We start from the raw sequence: 23254 nt of genomic DNA, 5'->3' as shown, positions 1-23254 counted from the left end.
GCTGTAACTAGTTGTTTCATATATCCCATAGGATTGGTCCATGTTTTCATCCTATTTATTCGTCCCAATCGGTAGTAAACAAAGAATATTTTTAGATTTATTTACCCATATCTTTAAGACTCCAAAAGAGCGTTGATTGTTAAAACACGATTAGGAAACATAGAATATTATGTGCTAACGATATCCCATCTTACCCACAGTACTATACCGCGTAATCCATAAACAGTATACAGACAAACCTAAATGCACACCTGATTTGCTAAAATACTGTATAATATAAATTTCCTCAAACCAAACCCAATATGTTGTATAGTCGCACTCGACGTCGGTCGCACTTAGCTCTTACTGTTGCATTATAGCGAATATTAAAATTAGAACAGTGTGAAGTCTAAACCTTTTTGAGTTAAAATTATTAAAACCTCCAAGCAATATTGTAAACTAGTTTATAAAATTCTCTCAAAGCAAAACGCGGTCCTTCCTTAAACGCCACACGTTGTACACCAACTTCCACACGTTATACACCAACTTCCACACGTTATACACCAACTTCCACACGTTGTACACCAACTTCTACACGTTGTACACCAACTTCCACACGTTGTACACCAACTTCCACACGTTGTACACCAACTTCTACACTTACTCCCGCATTTGAAGATATTCTACACAAGTCAGAAGTTACTTCTTCATACCTACCTTTATAAAACTTGTACAAGCTTACATGCCAGGATCAATACTCTTATAATATGAAGTCATTCTTATTTTAAGCGAAATCGAATTCCATCGCAATCCAATTCTTACCTCATCTTATAAAAGGAATCAACAAACTTGAAAATAATAACTCGAAAATTTAGTATTGAACAAATTTTTTCACATTTAAAAACATTGTGGCCACAAAACGACCTTACATTTAGACCAAAGTTGGACAGGTATCTCGCTACAGCACAGAATGTATTTCCAACAACACTGTATAAACGTATAAGGCACTTGTAGATATGTGACGATCAGAAAGTTTTGTTAAACCGGAATTGCTCCCAGCTATAAAGAACTGATAACAACTTTAACTATCCTCGTTTTGTAAATTGTTGCAGCTACGATATACTAAAACATTTATAAGTTTAAATGCGCCATGCAGCAACTCGTAACCATTATCTGAATAGTTATATGACGTCTTTAACAATTACGAAAGTAGATAATGTACTATAGGTATGTTATAGCTATAATTATGATTTTTTACATTAAGGTGGTGGTTTGCTTTATACTTAATGTCCTCGCGTTTAATTTTCCAGCGATTTTCTATGTCAGTTTTTTGTCCAAAGGTCTCAGGTGTTCCTCATTCAAGACCTCACCCTTTTAGCCCAGCCCTTATTATTGAACGCCTACAAACTGCCTTGGTAAGGTCAAGGCATTAGCGAGTTGCGTTGTATTTATGTTGCAGTAATTTATTCATTTAGGATACGTAGATACACAGAACATCACATATAGAAGACGTTACATTATTCTTCAATAACAAGTTAATTTTCGTACCGAAATATCAATAAAAATATATATTACACCTTTTAACAACAGCGGCTGAATATAACACGTTTCCGACAAAGCTAATACAACAACCACAAAATTTTAAACAATTTAAATTCCCGTTCACAATAACTTAACTATAGTTAAACATCATATATTGTATATAATACGTATTTACACGATCTTATCTGTTTCCAAGCATCCTAAAATCGATTGAGTCTCTTTTAATCTGCTGTATTTATGACCTCTTGGTTAATCCCATAACTTACTGACAAGTCGCCAACGCCGCACTAAGCAAGGGGGGGAAGGGCTTATGTTTTCCTCTGTCATTTCTATCTCACCCAGTATTGATCGATTCACTGCAGTGCTGCATAATATAATGCGGTTCCCATATCCTTGTTTTTCAAAGTGTCGTCTTGAGCCAATGTTTCGCGGACATTATGTTAACTTAGGCAGAATCGTAAACTACAGTTTTCGAACTTAAATTATTGAAAAACTCCTTTATTATTATACATGGCAATTATATGTATACCCCTTCTGCACCTTAATACGAACTTCACATAATAATCCAACAGGTTAAAAATTATTTAACGGGTAAAATTTTAAAATAATTTGATTAAGAACCGCTTTAAAAAAAATGAATAATATTTTTCGTGCTTTGTTTACTACGAAAATAAAAATAAGCATTTTCCCAAAAATGGCCCTTTTTTTGTTCCATGCTTACGCTAACTCCAATTTAATGTTGCACATCTAAAAATAACTTTGGTTTGTTTTCCACCCGTCATCACTGCGCCTATTTCACAACAGTGGTTTATTGGCGACCCCGAAGCCTAATTCACTTTCCTTCTATCTCTGCGCTTCCTATACTAAACATTGGGCTGGAAATTAAGGCATTGAAAACGCGTTTAAGATATTGGGGTAAGATGGAATAAAGTTTTATCGTTCTATTTGCTAATAAACATAAAACATTTCCAAATTATAACCGTAGAGCTGTATCTATGAGCACAATAACGAAGATCGTGTAAAAATAACTCTAAAACTACGATAATCATTTCTACCTTTACAACAAAAACCTTCTGCGTTATGATTAGTTTACCTCAAACAATACCAAACACCAAACACAGCCATTCTAAACGCCAATATTCCCAAGACTTCGTATCTTCACAATTTGTTGCAATTAAGTTTTATTAACATAAACATGTTGTATCATCATTACGTTTATACTTCTCATAAATAACTAAATATCCCAAATACACAAATTATAAACGCCCATCATATTCCATAACATTCCAAAGTTTATAAAACCTGAACCTTCAGTTAAAACATCGCAAATGACAAATACACAAGTAAGTTCTGAACTCCCATGTTCCAACTAATCCCTCCCCCACACTTTATGCAATTAAGCAAGCGGTGATATATTGTTCCTAACACTTTCCCACTTTAATTGCGACTTGGATTAACCTGGCTCCACTATCGCCCGACCTTGTTCATTTTGTGACGTACCGCGCCTCGCGATGTCTTGTAATATGACGTCACAAGTCGCGTACGCTCATTACAATGTAGCGCTGATTTCCGTGGGGGCGATCGCTGCACTGTGGGCTTATCTGGATCGTTAGTGCTTGAAAGCGAAAGTGGGACACTCGCTAATTTACCCGTTGATGGATTCCATGCTTTCTTACCTACTTGTGTTGATTACGTGTCAAACGATACCGATACGTGGAATTAATTCCAAACTGATAGAACTGCAGGACTGTTTGTAACTTAAGTGCATTATCTGTACCCTGTCATGTCCCCTTTAATTGTAGTTTTCCGCATTTTATATCATGAAGTAAGCGCATATAACCTATAACTGACTAACTTCGAGACTTGCATTCATACATTACACCACAACCAAAACCCTATAGTAACACTCGCACAAATCGAACTACTACGAATAACATAAGTAAACGCTGTTTTTATGAGTCTATGTAGGTCCACCAGATTCGCGTTTGCCAATATATAAACATTCCAGTCGAACAGTGGGCATATTTTTACACAGCAAGACAAAAACGTTATAATAGTGTCGTGGGGTAAGATGGATACCTATAGCACATAAATCCCATAATTTCTAGCCGTGTTTTAAACAATTAAAACGCTCGTTTAGAGTCGTTGGAATACGGGTAAATAATTCGCAACGAAATCAACAAATCTTTGGAGTCTAATCTTAAACAGTGGCTTTATAACAAGTTGTTAAAAAGTTTTTATCTTCCGGCTAAATAATACAAACACAGTCGTTGGTAAGAAACTGATTGATGGTAGCTCGCTTTACTGTAAAACACGGCATTTACATATCCGAATAAAATAGAACACAAATACAAAAAAATCATCCCCCTGTAGCTAGTGAGGTAGACGTATGCGTTAACTACGTTGGCGTTAAGTAACTATTCATAAACCCTGCCTAAGCAATCATCTTTTTCATGTAACCTGCGTTAAACCATGGTATCGGTGTTAAGTTTATTCCGCTCTAATATCGTTGGGCGAACTCTCTTGTTTAAAGTTAATTTAAAATTTTCCGGGTCGCTGGGCAACATAATTTATACAAAATAACCAATATTTCCTTTAACCTCCATTACACTAGCATGGCTAAGATTAATATTCAGCAACGAATAAACGGGAAGTAAAGGTAAAACGTCGGTCGTTATAACAAGCTTATGGATAAACCAATATACACGTGTTATAGTTAATCTTTTTACAAAGTACATATACCGCCCAACCGGCAACAGTACCTTTTTAACCCAGCTATTCATACATTTTCACATTTTATCAAACCAGCACACTCAGAACTGAAATCGGAAGGCAGCCGACGATCAAATAACACTTAGTTTTACACGATAAATATCAACTAATAAACCCAACCTGTCAACAAAACTGTGTAGGTAACTCTGCTCATTCTAAACGCTTGCCAACCCAGCACCCTATGCTTAACCAAACGAGGCAGTCATCTCAAAAATCCATACCCACGCTCGCACGAAGTCTTGGAGTTTGGAAATTCAAAGTTTGGTTACAACATCGATCGGCGAAAACAACGTTATTTGAATCAGATTCCCATCGAGCGTTTTCCAACTGCTTGGTTTCCAACTTCTAATTACACGATGTTTGTACACAACAAACGGTTAGATTGAACGATTGAGTGAAAGTAATTTTTTTAAGGGTGGTAACTTACGCATAGACTATAGTGAGATAAGGCTGTTGTTTTGAGTTTGTGGTTGCAATGAATTGCGTGTGCATTTAGCTATGTATTTATAACTATGATTATAACAATGACATCAAATTAATTATAATTTGTTTATTATTCTTTTACCGAATCCACGGCATTTGGTCTATTACCTAAAAGTGCATTACTTTATATATTCACATAAATGCACCAGAAACCGCGTACAAGTTAAAAACAGTTTTAGATATTTTAAGCAACTTATTTTAATCAGAAATCGTTGTTTCGATTCAAGTTAACATCGCACCCATGCCCGCCCATGAAATCATAATCTATGCCCAGAGTTGTATTAAATCACGAAACAAGAACGCCTATAACACTGCATTTTATATCCAGGGTCTCCATTTGGTTGGGTCGTCTACTACAGTGGTCAACTAATCATTTTGACAGTTATTGTAAAAGTGAAATCACCTTTATACCTGCGAAAAGTTTGTGAAATGTAGTTTTGGTTCGCCAAAGCAGCGTTTAAACACGATTAGGAAATATTGGTTGTTATGCGTTAACGATACCCATCTTACCCCACCCGTTAACGATACCCATCTTACCCATATACATTGTTATAATCATTAAATATACCAATTTATAATACTCGTCCAACATAATATACTACTAAGCGTATATAGACTTCTCTATAGCTACAAACATGTATATAAGTTTGTAATATACGTTGTCCATCTTACCCCACGGTGCCACACTATTAATTATTTTGTTAATAACTTCAATCGTGTTTTCCTATTTTAATATTTCTTTTTCTCAAAGAAATTGCGTGCGCGGCAAAAAATCGAAGCGTTTTAATTCCCTTATGGTTTGTTAATTTGAGTTTAACAACATGTAAGTGTGTTCTTGTTAAACCTGTGCGATGTTGACGTTAATCTACTTTGGCACTTGCACGCGTTTACAAAACTCTTTCGTTGAATTCCCGGGCGGCAAGCTTGTACAATGATGGTTCTAAATTAAAAATACGCCTCTGATCAAAGCCCGCCATAGATAAGCCGTTATAGTACGCCCATAGGCGCATGAGATGTGGCATGTCTCTTCATTTTAATTGCTTATGGATTTTCTACATCTAACGATCGATTGCTATTTTTCTTAAAGTGCGTCGAATATTCGAACAACACCCTTTACCCCTCACTCCCATAATCTTAATGTTAAGAGGAATTTAATCTCATGGGTAAAACATGTGTAATCCGCATTTAAAGTCCAGCCTTTAAAGCGATGCTTTAAGCGATTTCTAATCCCTCAAATATTGTGTTTTAAGGATATTTATATTCACCTGATATACTAGCATACGAACCTTCATATTTCCCACCCAAACGTCCCATATGTTTCATATTGCGTTTGAAACCAAGCATGGAGCTTCAGTAATTGAAGATTAAAGCCCAATTTAAACGACTGCTCTAGCAGCTTATGCATATTTCATGAACCGTCGCACAACGAACTGTAACTCCCGTACCCCGTATCTCACGCAACTCTAGTTATTATATCCAGCTGTCTGGATATGAATACACTCAACATGTTTATGCTTTTAACATATTTTATGCAAATGTTTGACGATTGTGATTTTTGATAATTGTTTAAAACATGATCAGGAAATATGGGACATTAGGTGGTCATGGAATCCATCTTACCCCAAATAACTATAATACCACGCCTGTGATATAATACATATAATACTGAAAGAGATCATATCTGTCCCTGGACAAGACAGAAGAAACACCAGCCTTTTAAAATCACAAAAAGTGTTTTATTTCTCTATATGGACGATGACTCACGCCAAGACGCCAAAACCTTGACTGGTTTTAAGCATAATATTCCATTTATATTAATTTTATTGCTAAACTTAAAGTCGCATTTTTTTTGCTAATTTTTGTATATTCTTCTTTAGGGTTAAGCATATATACGATATGTCTTTTACATTGGACGTTTTAAATTAAACCAAAGTTTTCCTCCAGGTATCGGTGGAAGTTGAAACAATAGACAGAGCTGGCAACTTCATCGGCTGGTTGTTTGTTGAAGGCGTCAATATGTCACAACTACTGCTGGAGAACGGGCTGTCAAAGATTCACTTCACTGCAGAGAGGAGCAACTTTTACAGGTCCCTTCAAGCTGCTGAAGAAAAAGCGAAGACGCAGAAAATAAACGTAATTTATTGTTGTAAATATTTATTTTTTAAAACCAAACGGAGCGATAAAAGTGAATAAGAACCTACTGTACCATCTTACCTCAACCTACTGTGCCATCTTACCCCAATCTACGGTCCCATCTTACCCCAACCTACTGTACCATCTCACCCCAACAAACTGTACCACTTTACCCCAACCTGCGGTCCCATCTTACCCCAACCTACTGTACCATCTTACCCCAACCTACTGTACCATCTTACCCCAACCTACTGTACCATCTTACCCCAACCTATTGTGCCACCTTACCCCAACCTATTGTGCCACCTTACCCCAACCTACTGTACCATCTTACCTCAACGTGCGGTCCCATCTTACCCCAACCTACTGTACCATCTTACCCCAACCTATTGTACCATCTTACCCCAACCTATTGTACCATCTTACCCCAACCTATTGTACCACCTTACCCCAACTTGCGGTCCCATCTTACCTCAACCTGCTGTGCTGCCATCTTATTCCAACCTGCTGTGCTGCCATCTTACCCCAACCTGCTGTTCCATCTTACCCCAACCTGCTATATGATCACCAGATATGGTCAGGCTACGTTGAACCGGTGGCTCAGGTCAAGACAGAAGAACCCACAGAACGCAAGACGAACTACAGAAGTGTGTATGTGACAGAGGTCACCCCACAACTACATTTGTTCTGTCAGTTTAGCGACGCTGGTTCGAAGCTGGACACACTTATGGAGAAGGTGAACTATCCGTTTAATTATAAAGTTCAAAAGTTCACTACAAACCACTTTGTTTAAATTACCGAATAACCTCACCTAAGACTAAAAGCTTTGTTGGTTTATTAGGTGTTTGGCACAAGTTTACTTTAGGTGTAACGTACGTATTACGTAGGTATGATGACATAAGTATGATGACGTAGGTATGATGACGTAGGTTAGATACGATGACGGAGTCGTAATGACGTATCCACTAACGTATATAATTCTGTAAACATTCATATAATACTTACGTTTACTACCACATGGGGCGATAAAAGAGAATGAAAACAGTAAGCATCCCCCAACCTACTATATCTATCTTAATCTTACAATATTGACAAGATGCGCGGTTGCCTGATAGCCGACCCCCCATTACCGGGAAGCCATCAACCACGAAGAGGGGAGTTCTGTGTGGCCCGTTTCACTGAGGATGACATGTGGTACAGAGCTAGGGTGGAAAAAGTGGAAAAAGATAAACTTCACGTTCATTATATTGATTTTGGCAACGTGAGTAGCATTTTATAACGACTGTGTTCACATGCTCGGTAACTTGTAAGCGGGCACGAAGTGTATACAAGAGAACACCCGTGTTATAACGACTGTCGTTTAATGGTGCGTTAAAATGCTTTCCTTTACTCCCTATAGAAAGAGATCATCCCTTCCAACCGAGTGGCTTCCCTCCCCGGCGAGTACAACACGGGTGCTTTACTCCCTCAAGCTCACGAGTATTCTCTTGCTCTTGTCAACCCGCCAGAGGATGTAAGTTGGTATGACGTAATATACCGATGACGTAATTTGCCGATGACGTAATATATTGATTCCTAATTAGTAATTAATTAAATACTCGCGTCACATTTGTGCTTACAGCATGGCACACCGTTATACTTCATGCACAGCAACACTTAAGCTTAATCTTACAAACTACTTTATTCCAGCCGGATTCGCTTGCCGACGCCTTCCGTGCTTTGTGTGGTATGGTTGGGAACGTTCAGTTCAAAGTCAACGTTGAGTACAAAGATGGCGTCGACTTCGTAACTTTACTTAACCAAGTACGTTGGGTAACTATGTGGGGATTTGAACAAGACCGTATGATTTCACATGGGCTTGTTATATCTATACGGTCATACCAGCACCAACTGCTTTATATATGGCTGTGTTACTGCAATATAGGATAGACTCGGCCCATTATACAGTAGGGTGGGGGAAAATTGGTTCATTCATTCTTTTTTCTCGTCCCATTCGGTGGTAAACAAAGAACATTCAACGAATTATTAAACCCTACCCCCACAACTCCCACAGAACGCTGTTAATTATTTAAAACACAGTCCGGGCATTTGTATATTATGTGTTAAAAGTGTCCCATCTCCCCCACCCTACTATATATGTAACTACAACACAATATATTACAGGACGAAACCTTAAATGTGGGCAAGGCGTTGATCGGAGATGGTTTCTGTACTGTAGCCAAACGTGGGGAGAAAAGACTCCAAAAGATGATGAGCGAGTTCTACGCTGAACAGAATAATGCAAAGAAACAACACGTATGTTTTCATTTGTTTTATATGGGTGAGGTTCTACTTGGAGGATAGCATTTCGGCCAGGGATGACCTTTTAACCCCAACACCCAGGGTGATATTATCTAGACCCGACTGAAGCAGTTTATAGACACTCAAAAATAGAAGTTTCATTCTATAAGGGTGAGGTTTTAATGGGGCACAGAAGTTTAAAGAAAGGCTGCCTGCTTGACCTAACTAATTATAATTAAACTCCCAAAAATATTCTGAATCAAAATCTAATGTTCTATTTTGCAAATTATGTTGTAATAACATTTTCAGTTGAACCTTTGGCGTTATGGAGATATATCCGAAGACGACGCGTCCGAGTTCGGGTATTCGAAGAAGTAGATAAGACTTCTAACAAGTGGATGTTTAAATTGTGCATATTGGTGACGTCTCGTGTTCTACAGCAGTTCAAACCGTCCGCTTTGCAATCCTAAATGTGCGGATATATATTTCGTAGTTTAATGTGATAATTGTGACCGATTAATCAAATAAATGGTGATGAGGTTTAACTTGAAAATTATTCTTTATTGACGTCATTGTTCTGCGTAAACACAAGTCTCCTACGGGACAAAATCAAAACGTTTGCGACAAATGTCCGAAAAAAACGTGTAAAATGGACAAAAAAAATCACAAAACTGATGCAAGTTCGTCTACAATTCTTTAGACAACTAAGAACAGTAGTTTATGATGTCGAAAATCCTAACTCATTTCTTCAATGTTTCAACAAAAGAAGAATAAGTTTGATGGGACTTCACCGCACACAGATGTGTGTGCATTAACTGCCACAACGTAAAATAATGTTAAACTCATGGTATATTCGATCACCTCCGTCTGATGGTCAAGTGATATAACATAACATGAGTGTGTATTGGTATATTAGTCCTAATACCGACTGCCCGTGTGTGCAGTATGCTCCCCGAAATAGTTATTTACGATCTCTATTTTCAATTGGCGGGACTTATTCGCGATTCCGCTTGGGCGCTTGATTGACAGGTGGATTTTTAGACATGTGATTAGTTTATATAAATAAACATATATTTTGTATTTATATCTTCAAATACGATAGCGGAAAATAAACCAATGAATAGAAGGAATTAGCAACAAAATGACAGTCGTTAAAACACACTACAGGTAAAACTTCAGAAAAGTGTCAAAAAGCGTGGCTGCTAAACTTGAGGTAATTTCTTTTCTATACCAGTGGCGGTGTACAAATTCAGTTTAATAACTTATGTAGTCGTATTAAAACATACAAACCAGATCTTTCTATCAGTTTATAATATGCTGCACATATTTAAAAACGTCTTTTTTTGTACCAAAGATTACTATTATACAGTTATAGTATTTTATGTTTAGTTGAATATTTTACCCTCAGGATATTTACGTAGTTATAGACGTTGCTAACTATTGGATCTTACCCAACTTTGGCCTTAGATCTCACAGAACTTTAACCTTACAGCTTAGATAATGTTGGTAGCTAATTTAACTGCTTTATATTAAAATGTGACTATGTTTTACAGGTTTTGCTTTAATGTAGAGCATGGTATATAAGTTGTAAAGCTAAAACAATATTAAAAGTTCAAAATGGAAAGAGTTCAATCTATGTTTAGTAATGCTTATGGTTCCCCTGCCGGTCATTTGGTTGAACGAGCAACCAGCTCGAACCTGGAAAGTGAGGATTGGAGCGTAATAATGGAGCTTTGTGACACCATAAACGCATATGGTGATGGTACTAAAGATGCAGTGAAAGCAATCAAGAAAAGAAGCGCGGGTCACAAAAGTCCAAAACAGGCATCGCTAATTTTGTCAGTTGTTGAAGCCTGCATTAAAAATTGTGGGGAGTTGTTTTACAATGCTGTCATTACTAAAGAGTTTTGTAGCGATGTTTTAATGAAAATTATTCAACCGAAGAATAATCCGTCCCAAGCTTTGCAGGATCGAGTGTTGGGGATGATAAAAACATTGGCAGAAGACACCAGAGCTTCCCATAGTGGGCTTAAACAAGTGTATATGGAGCTACAAGAGAAAGGAATCACTTTCCCTGATATTAAAGCTTCAGGGTTTCAAAATCCAGGCTCAAAATCTGACACAAAGCAAGAAAAACATAAACACCATGTTAGGAACCAGCCATTAGCTACTGCAGGGTCGGTACCTTATTATACTGGTGGTGTCATCAATCCTAGTCCACAACAGATAGCTAAAGTAAGGAAAGATCTTGGAGTCGTGCTGGGTAATGTGCGCGTGTTTTCCGATATGTTGACGCACCTCAACCCACTGAACTGTGACGATCCAGATCTGAAGCTTTTACATGAACTGAACAGAACATGCAAGGCGATGCAGCAGAGAATTGTAGAACTGATGGAACAGATTGGGAACGAAGAAATAACGATGGAAATACTGGCTGTCAACGATGATTTAAACAATGTTTTCTTGAGATACGAAAGGTTTGAAAAGTTCCGAGCGAACCAAGAAACCTTTTCTCCTTCAGTGATGCCAGCTCCACATTTTCCCAGTGATGCCCATTCATTTCCCAGTGATGCGCAACCAGTTTATGGCAGTGATGCGCAACCAGTTTACGCCAGTATTCCACAACCACATTTCCCCAGTGATGCCAAACCGCATTACCCAAACGACTCCCATTCATTTCCCAATCCCACCCAACCCCCTATACAAGAACCTCCCCCTAGCTACTCAGAATCCCAACCTGCTGAAGTAAACGACCTAATCGACCTGAGTGCCGAAGCCACACCAATAGTTCTACCACCTGTACAACCAGGGGCATCAAAGGTACCAGATGAGCTTCTACAACTTAACCTCGGTGCAACGTTTGACCCGTTTGGCACGCGCCAACTTACCCCACCCAACGAAGTCCCCCCAGAGGAAGTCTTACAGCTTGGTTCGTCAGAGCAAGAAATTGAACAATGGTTGTCGGGCAACGCTGGTGCTCTTGGTGTCAGCAATTCAAATGCAAAACCAAATTAAAGTTTATTATTATTATTGTATTTTACATATTATATATAGCATTGGGTTAATAGTTTGTAACACTAATAGTTTTAGATCACTGCATGTTTATTAATTCAATAACATTCTTAAACTTTTGGCGGCTTACACACAAGCACGTTCAACATTTTTTGGTTGCAAAAAATGATTTTGCCGGTGTGTTAAAGTTACGTCACACTTCATGTTATGTTTGTGGATGTTTCGTATTTTAACTTGTGTTATATCTGCCTATATGTTATGTATATTAGCAGTAGCAAATACTGTCATTATATTCTATCCAGGTGAGGTCCTACAGATAGGCACAACAGGGAACTGAAGTTTAAAAGTTAGCCCATTACCCACAAAAATATCAGAGTTCAGAACCAACAAGTTGACGTCCCTTTCCATAACCAACCCCAGCCCTAACTTAACTTTACCTTTGTTTTAAACCTCACCCCACAAACATAACAAAGACTTCAACACCACTGTTTATGCTGAATGTTTGCATCTATTCTAAATCTTGGTTCTATGAACTAATTATCAATATTCTGTATTTTGTCGCTTGTTTATAAATTATATTGTGTTATTTTAAATCTATTTCAAACCTTATGTATAAAAATTGTAATTAAATTTTACTAATGCACGCTCTGTAATAAGTAATAACCCCCGCACCCTATATTCATTTGACAAGTAATCATTATTTAACGTATATTCACTTTCCACTTGTAACACGTGCAGTCTTTGGTTATTCAATGAAGTGTTTTGAACTTGTGTTAATTGCTCCCATATTTTACAGACATAACTTAGATACTGTTGCATAAAGATGTCTGGCACGGCTTCCGACACCGGAGCTCTCTCCAATCACTCTGGTAGCGAGGTAAGTTACTTCTATTTGTTTGTTTGGTTGTAGTTGGGTAGGTTTTTACGTAGTTGCCAACTGTGAGAATACAGTGGGTACCTGGTGGGTGGCTACTAATGGACTGTTGGCTTCTCGGTGTCATGGTAATGGGCCAACTCTCGCCTAATTCCTAGCACCCAGGTGTGCCTCACTGTAGGACCTCACCCATATAGAATAAAATGTGCATATACAATGTTGGGGTAATGGGCCAACTTTGGTATAAATCCCAGGTCCTATGGCGTACCTCACTGTAGGATCTCACCCATATAGAATAGAATGTGCATATACAATATTGGGGTAATGGGCAACTCTGGTCTAAATCCCAGGTCCTATGGCGTACCTCACTGTAGGACCTCACCCATATAGAATAGAATGTGCATATACAATGTTGGGGTAATGGGCCAACTCTGGCCAAATCCCAGGTCCCATGGCGTGCCTCACTGTATGACCTCACCCATATAGAATAGAGGAATGTATTGCAATTTAAAACTTTGTATTATAATGTGTTTCTTCCCATCCAGAATGAAGAAGAGAAAACACCTCCCCCAAAATCTGGATATGCTGAAAAAATGGTGAGTGTTTTGCTTGAGATGTCATATTATATTGTAGACCAATGTTCTGTATTGTCCACCTATTTATCAGTACCTATCTTTTGTAAAACCAGGGTACATTAATTACTCTTTACCATGATTGTGTTCCCAGACTATTCCAAAGCAGAAATACCTTGCATGACCATGATTGTCCATGGTGACCACCCATTAATTCCTTTACATTCAACACATTACTTTCCCCAGCAACAAGACCATGGCAAAAGGTTTGAGTTCCTGCTGAAACAGACCGAGATTTTCGCTCACTTTATGAACCCTACCGTTAAAACCAAATCCCCCACAAGCCCCCTTAAGATGAGAGGAAGACCACGACTTTGCTCCAAGGAGGAACCTTCGGCAAGCACTGCTGCTGCTGAGTAAGTGGAATGTTCGGTGACTGAATTGCCTGATGTTCAGAAGCTGCAGTCAACTATGGAATGTAACTTATTTATCCTCGCATGACAGACGACAGTCATTATAACGGGTGTTCTGTTTCATACACCTCGTGCCTGCTTACAAGTTACCATGTATCTAACTTTTTTATCCTCGCATGGCGGAGCAGTGACAGTCGTTATAACACGGGTGTTCTGTTTCATACACCTTGTGCTCGCTAACAAGGTTACTACATATGTAACACCCCTGCTCAGATTTATTCATAACATCCTCTCTCCCAGCCACCGACACCGTCGTACCGAGCAAGACGAAGACGAGGAATTATTATCGGACGCTCGAAAGTCACAAGGAGCCATCACGAGGTTCGAGAAGTCACCACATTATGTCAAGAATGGGGAAATGAGAGATTATCAGGTGAGGGTTTAGATGTAAGTTGTTTAAACCTGGAGCAACATTGGTAAAATGCAGTTACACTCATAGTTGTCAAACATAATAGGGAACATAGAGGGGGGAGGAGGCAGAGTGGCGGACCCAATTTTAAGTTTTCACCTTGTTGTCCTCTATGCTTCATTAGGAGTTAATGGGTGTAAGACTCACATGTTGCAATAAACGACTAAATTAAACCAATGTTCTAAGTGATCAACAACAATTACTATCACTCAGTGCTTTTGTAATCTACATCGCTTGAAAATATTGTGTGACAATCTTTACTTCCTTGTTTACTTTATGCTACTTATAACAATGAAATTTATCCGTACAGATCCGTGGTCTAAACTGGATGATATCTTTGTATGAGAATGGTATTAGTGGAATACTTGCTGATGAGATGGTTAGTATGTGTAACAACATGTCGTATAACCTCTTCTATAATCTAGTCTCCTTCAGCATTGATAATCAACACAGTGTGAATAAATTGAAACATCTGCTCAACATAAGTTTTTAAGTATAAACACCGATGGCAACATAAAAACTTTAGGCATTTTTTGGATCAGTGGCCACTGTTTACAACTGACAATCTTTCCCCCACCTTATATCAATGGTGTGTTGTGTTGCTGCTAATTCCCTTCAAAATTTATATAATTTTAGATAGGTAATAACACAAACACGACTTCCAGGGTTTAGGGAAGACGTTACAAACAATATCATTGCTTGGCTACTTGAAACATTACCGTAGCATACCTGGCCCCCACATGGTTATTGTACCAAAGTCCACTATATCGAACTGGGTGAATGAGTTTGAACGTTGGTGTCCTTCTATAAGGACTGTGTGTCTTATTGGATCCAAGGATCAAAGGGTAAGTGGCTGGTTGTGTGATGGTTGTTATTTATGTAGCAGTCGTCGTATCTTTTCTTGTAGATTTGAATTTTTAAATGTCGTCTTAACAGTCATTTTATAACTTTAAATGTGATTTATTGTTATTTATTTTCAACTAAAGTCATTTAACTAAAATTTAAAACGAATAGGCCCCCACTATGTTTGCTAAAAGAGTTAACACTATTCTGTATTAAGTAAAGTCCTACAGTGAGGCAAGCCATGGTACCTGGGATTTACATCAGAGTTGCCCCATTACCGTAATACCCAGGGTGCTACATACATAGTAGCTTCATACCCTACCATAATACTAACAACCCCCCCACACAGGCGACCATCATACGCGACGTAATGATGCCGGGCGAATGGGACGTATGCATCACCTCATATGAAGTGATCATTATAGAGAAGGCTTGCTTCAAGAAGTTTAACTGGAGATACGTTGTTATTGATGAAGCTCACAGGATCAAGAATGAAAAGTCAAAGGTTGTTTAAAACATCTGCTTAACATGAGTTTAGACTTTTAAATAAACTATGGCAACCTTACAGTTACACTTTATTATTAGTAAATTTAACTAATGGTTTTTTCCACAACTTTTTATCCATAAGGTGCTTGTAACGGTTTTGTCTTCATTTTCAACAGATTTTAGTTAAAACTAAATATTGTAATGATGAATCATTAGTTTTATTGTCCTATTATATTTACAACATAGATTTACATCACTTATTATGATGTCATACTTCCAGTTATCCACGATTGTCCGACAATTCCGTAGCACAAACCGATTGTTGTTAACGGGAACCCCCCTACAAAACAACCTCCATGAATTGTGGGCGTTACTAAACTTCTTGCTGCCTGATGTCTTCAATTCATCTGAGGTGAGTTATTCGTAATTAGCGTAATACATTTATTTAAAGAATAATTTTATAACTTTTTATTTTGGTGTGTTCAAAAACGTATAGAAATAAAATTTGTAAAATTTTTTTAAACACCATCGTATCTGGCAGCAACAGAATAAAACTTACCAGAAGAGCAAACCCTAAACCGATCTTTATACCGCAGGATTTTGACTCGTGGTTCAACGCGAACAACCTTGAAGATGACAAAGGACTTGTTACAAGACTGCATGGGGTGGGTTGGGATAATAAGCTATAGGCACTTGCGGCTTGTTTGTTTATTTATTTAAATGTTTATATAAGTAGTGTGGGTCTTGGGGTAATGGGTCGAAATTGGCCTAAACCTCATGTCCCCCAATAAGAGACTCACGCACAGATAAAAAAGTCATAACACAGTGGTTGAAAAGGTTGCCTTTGAACCTTATACTCCGGGTTCAAGGCTCGTCACTACCACCACCTAACCCCCCTTATACTCAGGTGCTTCGCCCGTTCTTGCTTCGAAGATTGAAGAGCGATGTTGAACATAGTTTACTTCCCAAGAAAGAAACCAAGATTTACACCGGGCTTAGCAAGATGCAACGAGAATGGTGAGGCTGTTACTCACATTTGCGCTTATTTTTGAAACAGGGCTTACATCATATGTTCGAGCATTAAAGTTTTTAAGCATAAATCTTCCGTTTCACATTTCTATCCTGCTGGTATGTGTTTGTACAAACAATCAGATTAGTGAGGTCTCCCATATTTAACAACTATTAAAACAATCGTCGCTATTTTACCACAAATACCATTGTTACATTCAATACCACATGCTGTATTGCGCAAACATGTTCAGTCCAGTTGTCTATTTTAAACTAATTTTAATCATTTGTTACTTTTGTATTTTCTAATAAACAGGTTCTAGTCGTTCTACATTATAAAAAAATCTCTTCCCCAGGTACACCAAGATCCTGGTGAAGGACATTGACATCATCAACGCAGCCGGTCGTACCGACCGTGTTCGTCTCCTTAATATATTGATGCAACTCCGCAAATGTTGCAACCATCCATATTTGTTTGATGGAGCGGAACCTGGTCCACCTTACACCACTAGTGAACATCTGGTGGTCAACAGTGGGAAACTATCAGTGTTGGATAAACTGCTGCCTAAGTTCCAGGAACAAGGTGAGGGGTGGCTTTTTATGTGTGGGGGATTCTTATTGTCTTAAATTATTATTACTATTTATAGGTTGTTGTTGAAACATTGAATGCAATGCTTGAGTGGATACCTGTGTTTGTCTGTTTTAACATTAGCTACAATGTAATCTTGGTTTATTTATATTGGACAAACACTTTAATACTAAAGTTTTTACATTACGTCCCATGTTTACCCTCATCTTCCAGGTGACCGGGTTCTTATCTTCAGTCAAATGACTCGTATATTGGATATACTGGAGGATTATTGCATGTGGAGGGGTTATAATTATTGCAGGTTGGATGGGCAGACACCGCACGAGGATAGACAACGCCAGATTAATGAGTTCAACAGACCAGGTTTGTGTTGTAGGAATCCTGAGGTTTTGCTGTTCTGTATTTTTTTAACACAGTTCTGTTAAGTTTTATCCGAATTATTGCAGGTTAAAAATACTTTGGTTATAGAACTGTGTTAGATCCACAGAACATCTAACACAGTTTCTATAACCAAAGAAAAAAAACAGTAGTACAAAAAAACAGTAGTGTTTTTTTGTTTTTTTTTAACTTTTTATGGTCAGTTGCCCTTTTAAACAATATATACACATTACATACAAACCTGTGCTTGTATACGTGACGATATATAACATGATGGTCTCATACACCAACAGGCAGTGAAAAGTTTATCTTCATGCTTTCCACACGAGCTGGTGGTTTAGGAATCAATCTAATGACGGCAAATATTGTGATTTTGTTCGATAGTGATTGGAATCCACAAGTTGATATGCAAGCAATGGTGGGTAGGCTGGGGGGTGGTGATGCTGGTTAAGGTGTTTGGCTGAAGACATGGGTCTGTATGTCATAAGACAACACTTGCCCAAGGACACACTTGCCCACAATTGTGGTGTTGCCATACGACGTATAGGCTCAAGACGCTTAACCACGATTGCTAGTGGTCAGTAATGGATTGTACCATCATGGGTGGTGGAGTGATAATGCTGACTGCATGTTTTGAATAACCCTTGTTGCTGCAAAGTATCTTTAAGTTGCAGTATGTTTCCAGGACCGAGCCCATAGAATCGGGCAGAAGAAACAAGTTATGGTGTTCCGACTTATCACTGAAAATACTGTGGAGGAAAGAATTATTGAACGCGCTGAAATGAAACTTCATCTTGATAACATTGTTATACAACAAGGTGGATTGTTATGTCATTGTTATCATTGTTACAATATAAAGCACCCACTGGGAGGGCCTATAATTTGGTCTACATGAGTAAGGTTCAACAGTAAGACACCATGGGACCCAGGATTTAGACCAGAGTTGGCCCATTACTCCAACATTGTATATGCACATTCTATTCTATATGTGTGAGGTCCTACAGTGAGGCATGCTATGGAACCTGGGATTTAGCCAGAGTTGGCCCATTACCCCAACATTGTATACGCACATTCTATTCTATATGGGTGAGGTCCTACAGTGAGGCATGCTATGGAACCTGGGATTTAGCCAGAGTTGGCCCATTACCCCAACATTGTATACGCACATTCTATTCTATATGGGTGAGGTCCTGTAGTGAGGCATGCCATGGGACCTGAGATTTAGACCAGAGTTGGCCCATTACTCCAACATTGTATATGCACATTCTATTCTATATGGGTGAGGTCCTGTAGTGAGGCATGCTATGGAACCTGGGATTTAGCCAGAGTTGGCCCATTACCCCAACATTGTATACGCACATTCTATTCTATATGGGTGAGGTCCTGTAGTGAGGCATGCCATGGGACCTGAGATTTAGACCAGAGTTGGCCCATTACTCCAACATTGTATATGCACATTCTATTCTATATGGGTAAGGTCCTGTAGTGGGCATGCCATGGGACCCAGGATTTAGGCCAGAGTTGACCCATTACCCCAATATTGTATATGCACATTCTATTCTATATGGGTGAGGTCCTACAGTGAGGCATGCCATGGAACCTGAGATTTATGCCAGAGTTGGTTCATTACCCCAACACCAAACACACATACAGGATACAGCAATAAATATTCCCGAATATATCTATCATTCATTCCCCACAGGGCGCTTGGTTGATCAGAGTCAGAAACTTGGCAAGGATGAAATGTTAAACATGATACGACACGGGGCGAACCATGTGTTTGCTTCCAAGGAAAGTGAGATAACGGACGAGGATATTAACGCTATTATTGCCCATGGGGAAGCTAGGGTAAGTTGGGATGTGGGTGTGTGTATCGGTGTAGTAGAATGGGGTAAGATGGAACATGTTTCTTTCTCTTTTATCGGCAGAGACTATATTTGGAATTATAACCGTATCCTCATGACTCTAAAAGAGCGTTGTTTGTTGTTGTATATTATATATTGCAATAAACATATTGTGGTTGATTGTTGCTTGATAATATCCCATTGTACTCCCTTATTCACAGACAAACGAGATGAAACAGCGACTCCATAAACTTGGGGAGGGAGCGCTACGTAAGTTCACACTAGATGAAGGGGAGAGCGCGTACTCAGTGTATAAGTTTGAGGGGCAAGATTGGAAGGGGAAGCAAGCTGAGGTGGGTGGTTGTACTGTAGTAGGTATGGGGGTTGGGTGTAGTATGGTATATCATTAGGTCAGAAGCTTAACTGGTTGGGTTGCAAAATATAAAAGCTCGGTGAGTGATGTGGGGGTATGGTCTAGGGTGTTTAGCCAAACTATCAAAATAAAAATTATTAAGGTAAAAATTTCACCAGATTTTGAAAATGTTTAGGTAATAGGCCAACTCTGGCTTTTATGTGGTGTGCCTCGCACCCTCACCTATATATAATATACAAACTGTATCCACACACAGGGAGGGTTACTTCCATGGATCGAACCCCCTAAACGTGAACGCAAAGCCAACTATGCCGTCGACCAATATTTTCGAGAAGCTTTGAGGGTTAGTGAACCCAAGGCCCCAAAGGTAAACTGTTGGTATAGACTCATTATACTATAGCAGATGTTTTCACCAAGTCTACTCAGTCTTTTACAAGATGATGCCAACAGTTTTTGGTGTTTGTTATACAAAAATTTTAATTATGAATATCAAGGTTACAATTCTGAATTGAGATGTTTCACCACGTCTGTCTTTCCACCTAGGATAAGCGCATATTTATTCACACCTTATTTTCAAGGCTCATGTATGCGGACATTGTGCATCCCGTACACCAGATAACCCTGGATTCACCCCTGGGGACCACCTTACCTCACCCTACTATATCTACTTCTGTTAACTAACCCCCCCCCCCCGCCCCACAGGCACCCCGCCCACCCAAGCAACCATCCGTCCAAGACTTTCAATTCTTCCCACCAAGATTGTTCGAATTATTAGAGAAAGAAATTTTCTGTTTCCGGAAATCCATTGGTTACAAAGTGAGGTGTTAAAGAATGTAACTAGTTTTAGCTTGATGCTACCATTGTGTGCGTGTCCTTTAATATGACACTTATTGGCAATTGCTCCAACCCAATGGTCACTATTGAGTTGTCCAAATTATCAGCCATACTGAAAAACAATTACCCACAAAGTTCCATACGTGGTAACTCTTAAGCGGGCACGAGGTGTATGAAGCAGAACACATGTGTTATAAAGACTGTCAAGAGGATAAATAAGTTACATTTCTTTTACTCAAGATTAATTGGTCAACACTGCAGTTTACCAGTGTTTCCATCTTTTCAAATTCCCCAACCTGGTTCATAGCAAACCTTATACCCCAATATTAATTGTGCAACACTGCAGGTGCCCAGTGATGCCGTAGAGGTCCAGGAGCAACAAAGGTTGGTTGACGAAGCCGAACCATTGGCGGAAGAGGAATTGGTTGAGAAGGAACAATTATTAACACAGGGCTTCACTGGGTGGAATAAACGGGATTTCAATCAATTTATTAAAGCTAATGAAAAGTTTGGAAGGGATGATATTGAGAGTATTTCTAAAGAGGTAAGTTTACATGTATGTATGGCTGAAGTCGCAATCGGGTGTATTATACTGTGGGAGATCTTATGATAATGTAGCTTTAGTTTACATGACCTTTATATTATTTATTTTTACATACCTTCTTCTGCGTTGATGGGAGGCAAAAAATAGCTTTAACAAAGTATTTATTCTACTTTACATACCATTCATATTATGTATATTGAAACTTTTAAATAGTCTTCTTCAACATTGATAATGAACATAGTTTGAAACATACCCTCCCCATATATTATATACAAGGGTCCCAAATTCCCAATACATTACCCACCATCTAGGTTGAAGGGAAAACCCCCGCAGAGGTCATTGAATATTCAGCTGTGTTCTGGGAGCGATGTAATGAACTGCAAGACATCGAACGTATAATGGCACAAATAGAAAGAGGGGAGGCAAGAATACAAAGGAAGATTAGCATTAAGAAGGCATTGGATGCAAAGGTGGGCCATGTACCCCATGTTATGTTGGCCATGTTTTTATTTTAATTTAGAATTCCATTTTGTAGTAAACAAAGAATATTCACACAATTAGGTTATAACTTGATGGCCACAGTTTTAGAGCGTTTTTAATTTTTCAAAACCTGAACAGGATATTATAAGCCAATGGTATCCCATCTTTTGTGTGTGTTGTTTCCCCCAGTATTGTAGAAAGATCTTCTAGTAATGGATCATAAAACAATTAAATAATTGCCAGAATTTATTTCATACCAAGTACCCATCATACAGTGCTATATATATAACCCACCCACCCCCCCCCCCCACCCCCAGATTGCGCGATACCGAGCCCCATTCCACCAACTAAGAATCCAGTACGGCACCAACAAAGGGAAGAATTACACCGAGGAAGAAGATAGGTTCCTTATATGCATGCTGCATAAGTTGGGACTTGAGAGGGAATCTGCATATGATGAGTTACGTGCTGGTGTACGGCAAGCTCCTCAGTTTAGGTTTGACTGGTTTATAAAGTCAAGAACATCAATGGTGAGTTTAAAGGGGTTGATTATTGTTTGAATCAAATAAAAGTTAAAGAAATGAAATAAATAGTCACCCAAATTCACACCTCCCATATACTTATATCATCACTCGATATATGTTTACAACTGCACAATATCCCACCCCAGGAGCTACAGCGACGTTGCAACACCCTTATAACCCTCATTGAACGTGAGAACCAAGAACTTGAGGAGAGAGACAAATACAATCCTCTTATAAAGAAGAAGGGGAGGAATGATGTGACGCATCATAAACGAAAAGCTGAGGAAAATACGGACGGGAAGGTTAAGAAGAAGAAGGACCATTGATATGTGAGTGTGATGTCATAATGATTTGTTTATTCAATCACAATGGCTCATGTTATGTCACAAGGACTAAGTGTGATGTCATAGTCGCACAACAATCATTCTTTCCTACTGCCAATGATTACAATGTGATGTCATAATCTGTATTGTTACATGAACAATGGAATTAAACCCAATAATGGGCATTGTGATGATAAATTGAAACAATATTTATTAACTTTTCTATTCTGGATATCGGATTTATGAAATTTGTTCGGCACTAAAAGTTGTCATCATGTATTATTGGCCCTACATAGAAACAACATATTGTTTGTATTATTTCATTCTGTTACTTCAGCTACCAGGCGTATCGTATAAAAACTTATTGGGCAAAATAAGAGAATTGAGATACACGCCAAACAATGCTTATTGTTGTAGCTCTGTGACGCTTGTTTGTAACTTTCGCTCCAATTTATACTTTAGTGGAAAATACAAAACAATGAATTTATAATTGGCATGG

The 23254-nt window shown here is 38.5% G+C and overlaps 3 protein-coding genes across 3 annotated transcripts in view; all 3 read left to right on the top strand.

Annotated features, from left to right (window-relative positions):
- The window catches only part of LOC100178170 (staphylococcal nuclease domain-containing protein 1), a 28660-nt gene extending 18918 nt beyond the window's left edge, over positions 1-9742 (top strand). The window contains exons 16-22 of the mRNA XM_002128366.4: positions 6721-6909; positions 7481-7645; positions 8006-8170; positions 8309-8422; positions 8599-8712; positions 9073-9204; positions 9499-9742. Of these exons, the coding sequence (XP_002128402.1) occupies positions 6721-6909; positions 7481-7645; positions 8006-8170; positions 8309-8422; positions 8599-8712; positions 9073-9204; positions 9499-9567 (948 nt within the window). The 3' untranslated portion in view covers positions 9568-9742. The remainder of the gene's footprint in view (positions 1-6720; positions 6910-7480; positions 7646-8005; positions 8171-8308; positions 8423-8598; positions 8713-9072; positions 9205-9498) is intronic.
- Positions 9743-10321: 579 nt separating this feature from the next.
- On the top strand, positions 10322-12996 carry LOC104266558 (target of Myb protein 1-like). The gene is made up of 2 exons (XM_018815497.2): positions 10322-10402; positions 10743-12996. The coding sequence occupies exon 2, from the start codon at positions 10807-10809 to the stop codon at positions 12202-12204; it is 1398 nt and encodes a 465-aa protein (XP_018671042.1). The 5' UTR covers positions 10322-10402; positions 10743-10806; the 3' UTR covers positions 12205-12996.
- A 4-nt stretch (positions 12997-13000) lies between these two features.
- swi/snf (SWI/SNF protein) lies at positions 13001-23242 on the top strand. Its single transcript, NM_001078499.1, is given in 22 exon segments — positions 13001-13078; positions 13621-13671; positions 13894-14063; positions 14361-14493; positions 14840-14908; positions 15195-15374; positions 15722-15877; positions 16139-16270; positions 16455-16523; positions 16766-16875; positions 17223-17449; positions 17669-17818; positions 18127-18251; positions 18519-18651; positions 19536-19681; positions 19899-20030; positions 20307-20417; positions 20753-20866; positions 21231-21428; positions 21740-21898; positions 22226-22438; positions 22579-23242. Coding segments are annotated over 22 exon segments (3012 nt in total). The 5' UTR covers positions 13001-13024; the 3' UTR covers positions 22759-23242.
- Positions 23243-23254: the final 12 nt, after the last annotated feature.

This window comes from Ciona intestinalis, unplaced genomic scaffold (assembly GCF_000224145.3).
Source record: "Ciona intestinalis unplaced genomic scaffold, KH HT000077.2, whole genome shotgun sequence".
Lineage (NCBI taxonomy): Eukaryota > Metazoa > Chordata > Ascidiacea > Phlebobranchia > Cionidae > Ciona > Ciona intestinalis.
The sequence above is the reverse complement of the archived record's forward strand: the minus strand, read 5'-3'. Positions and strand labels throughout refer to the sequence as shown.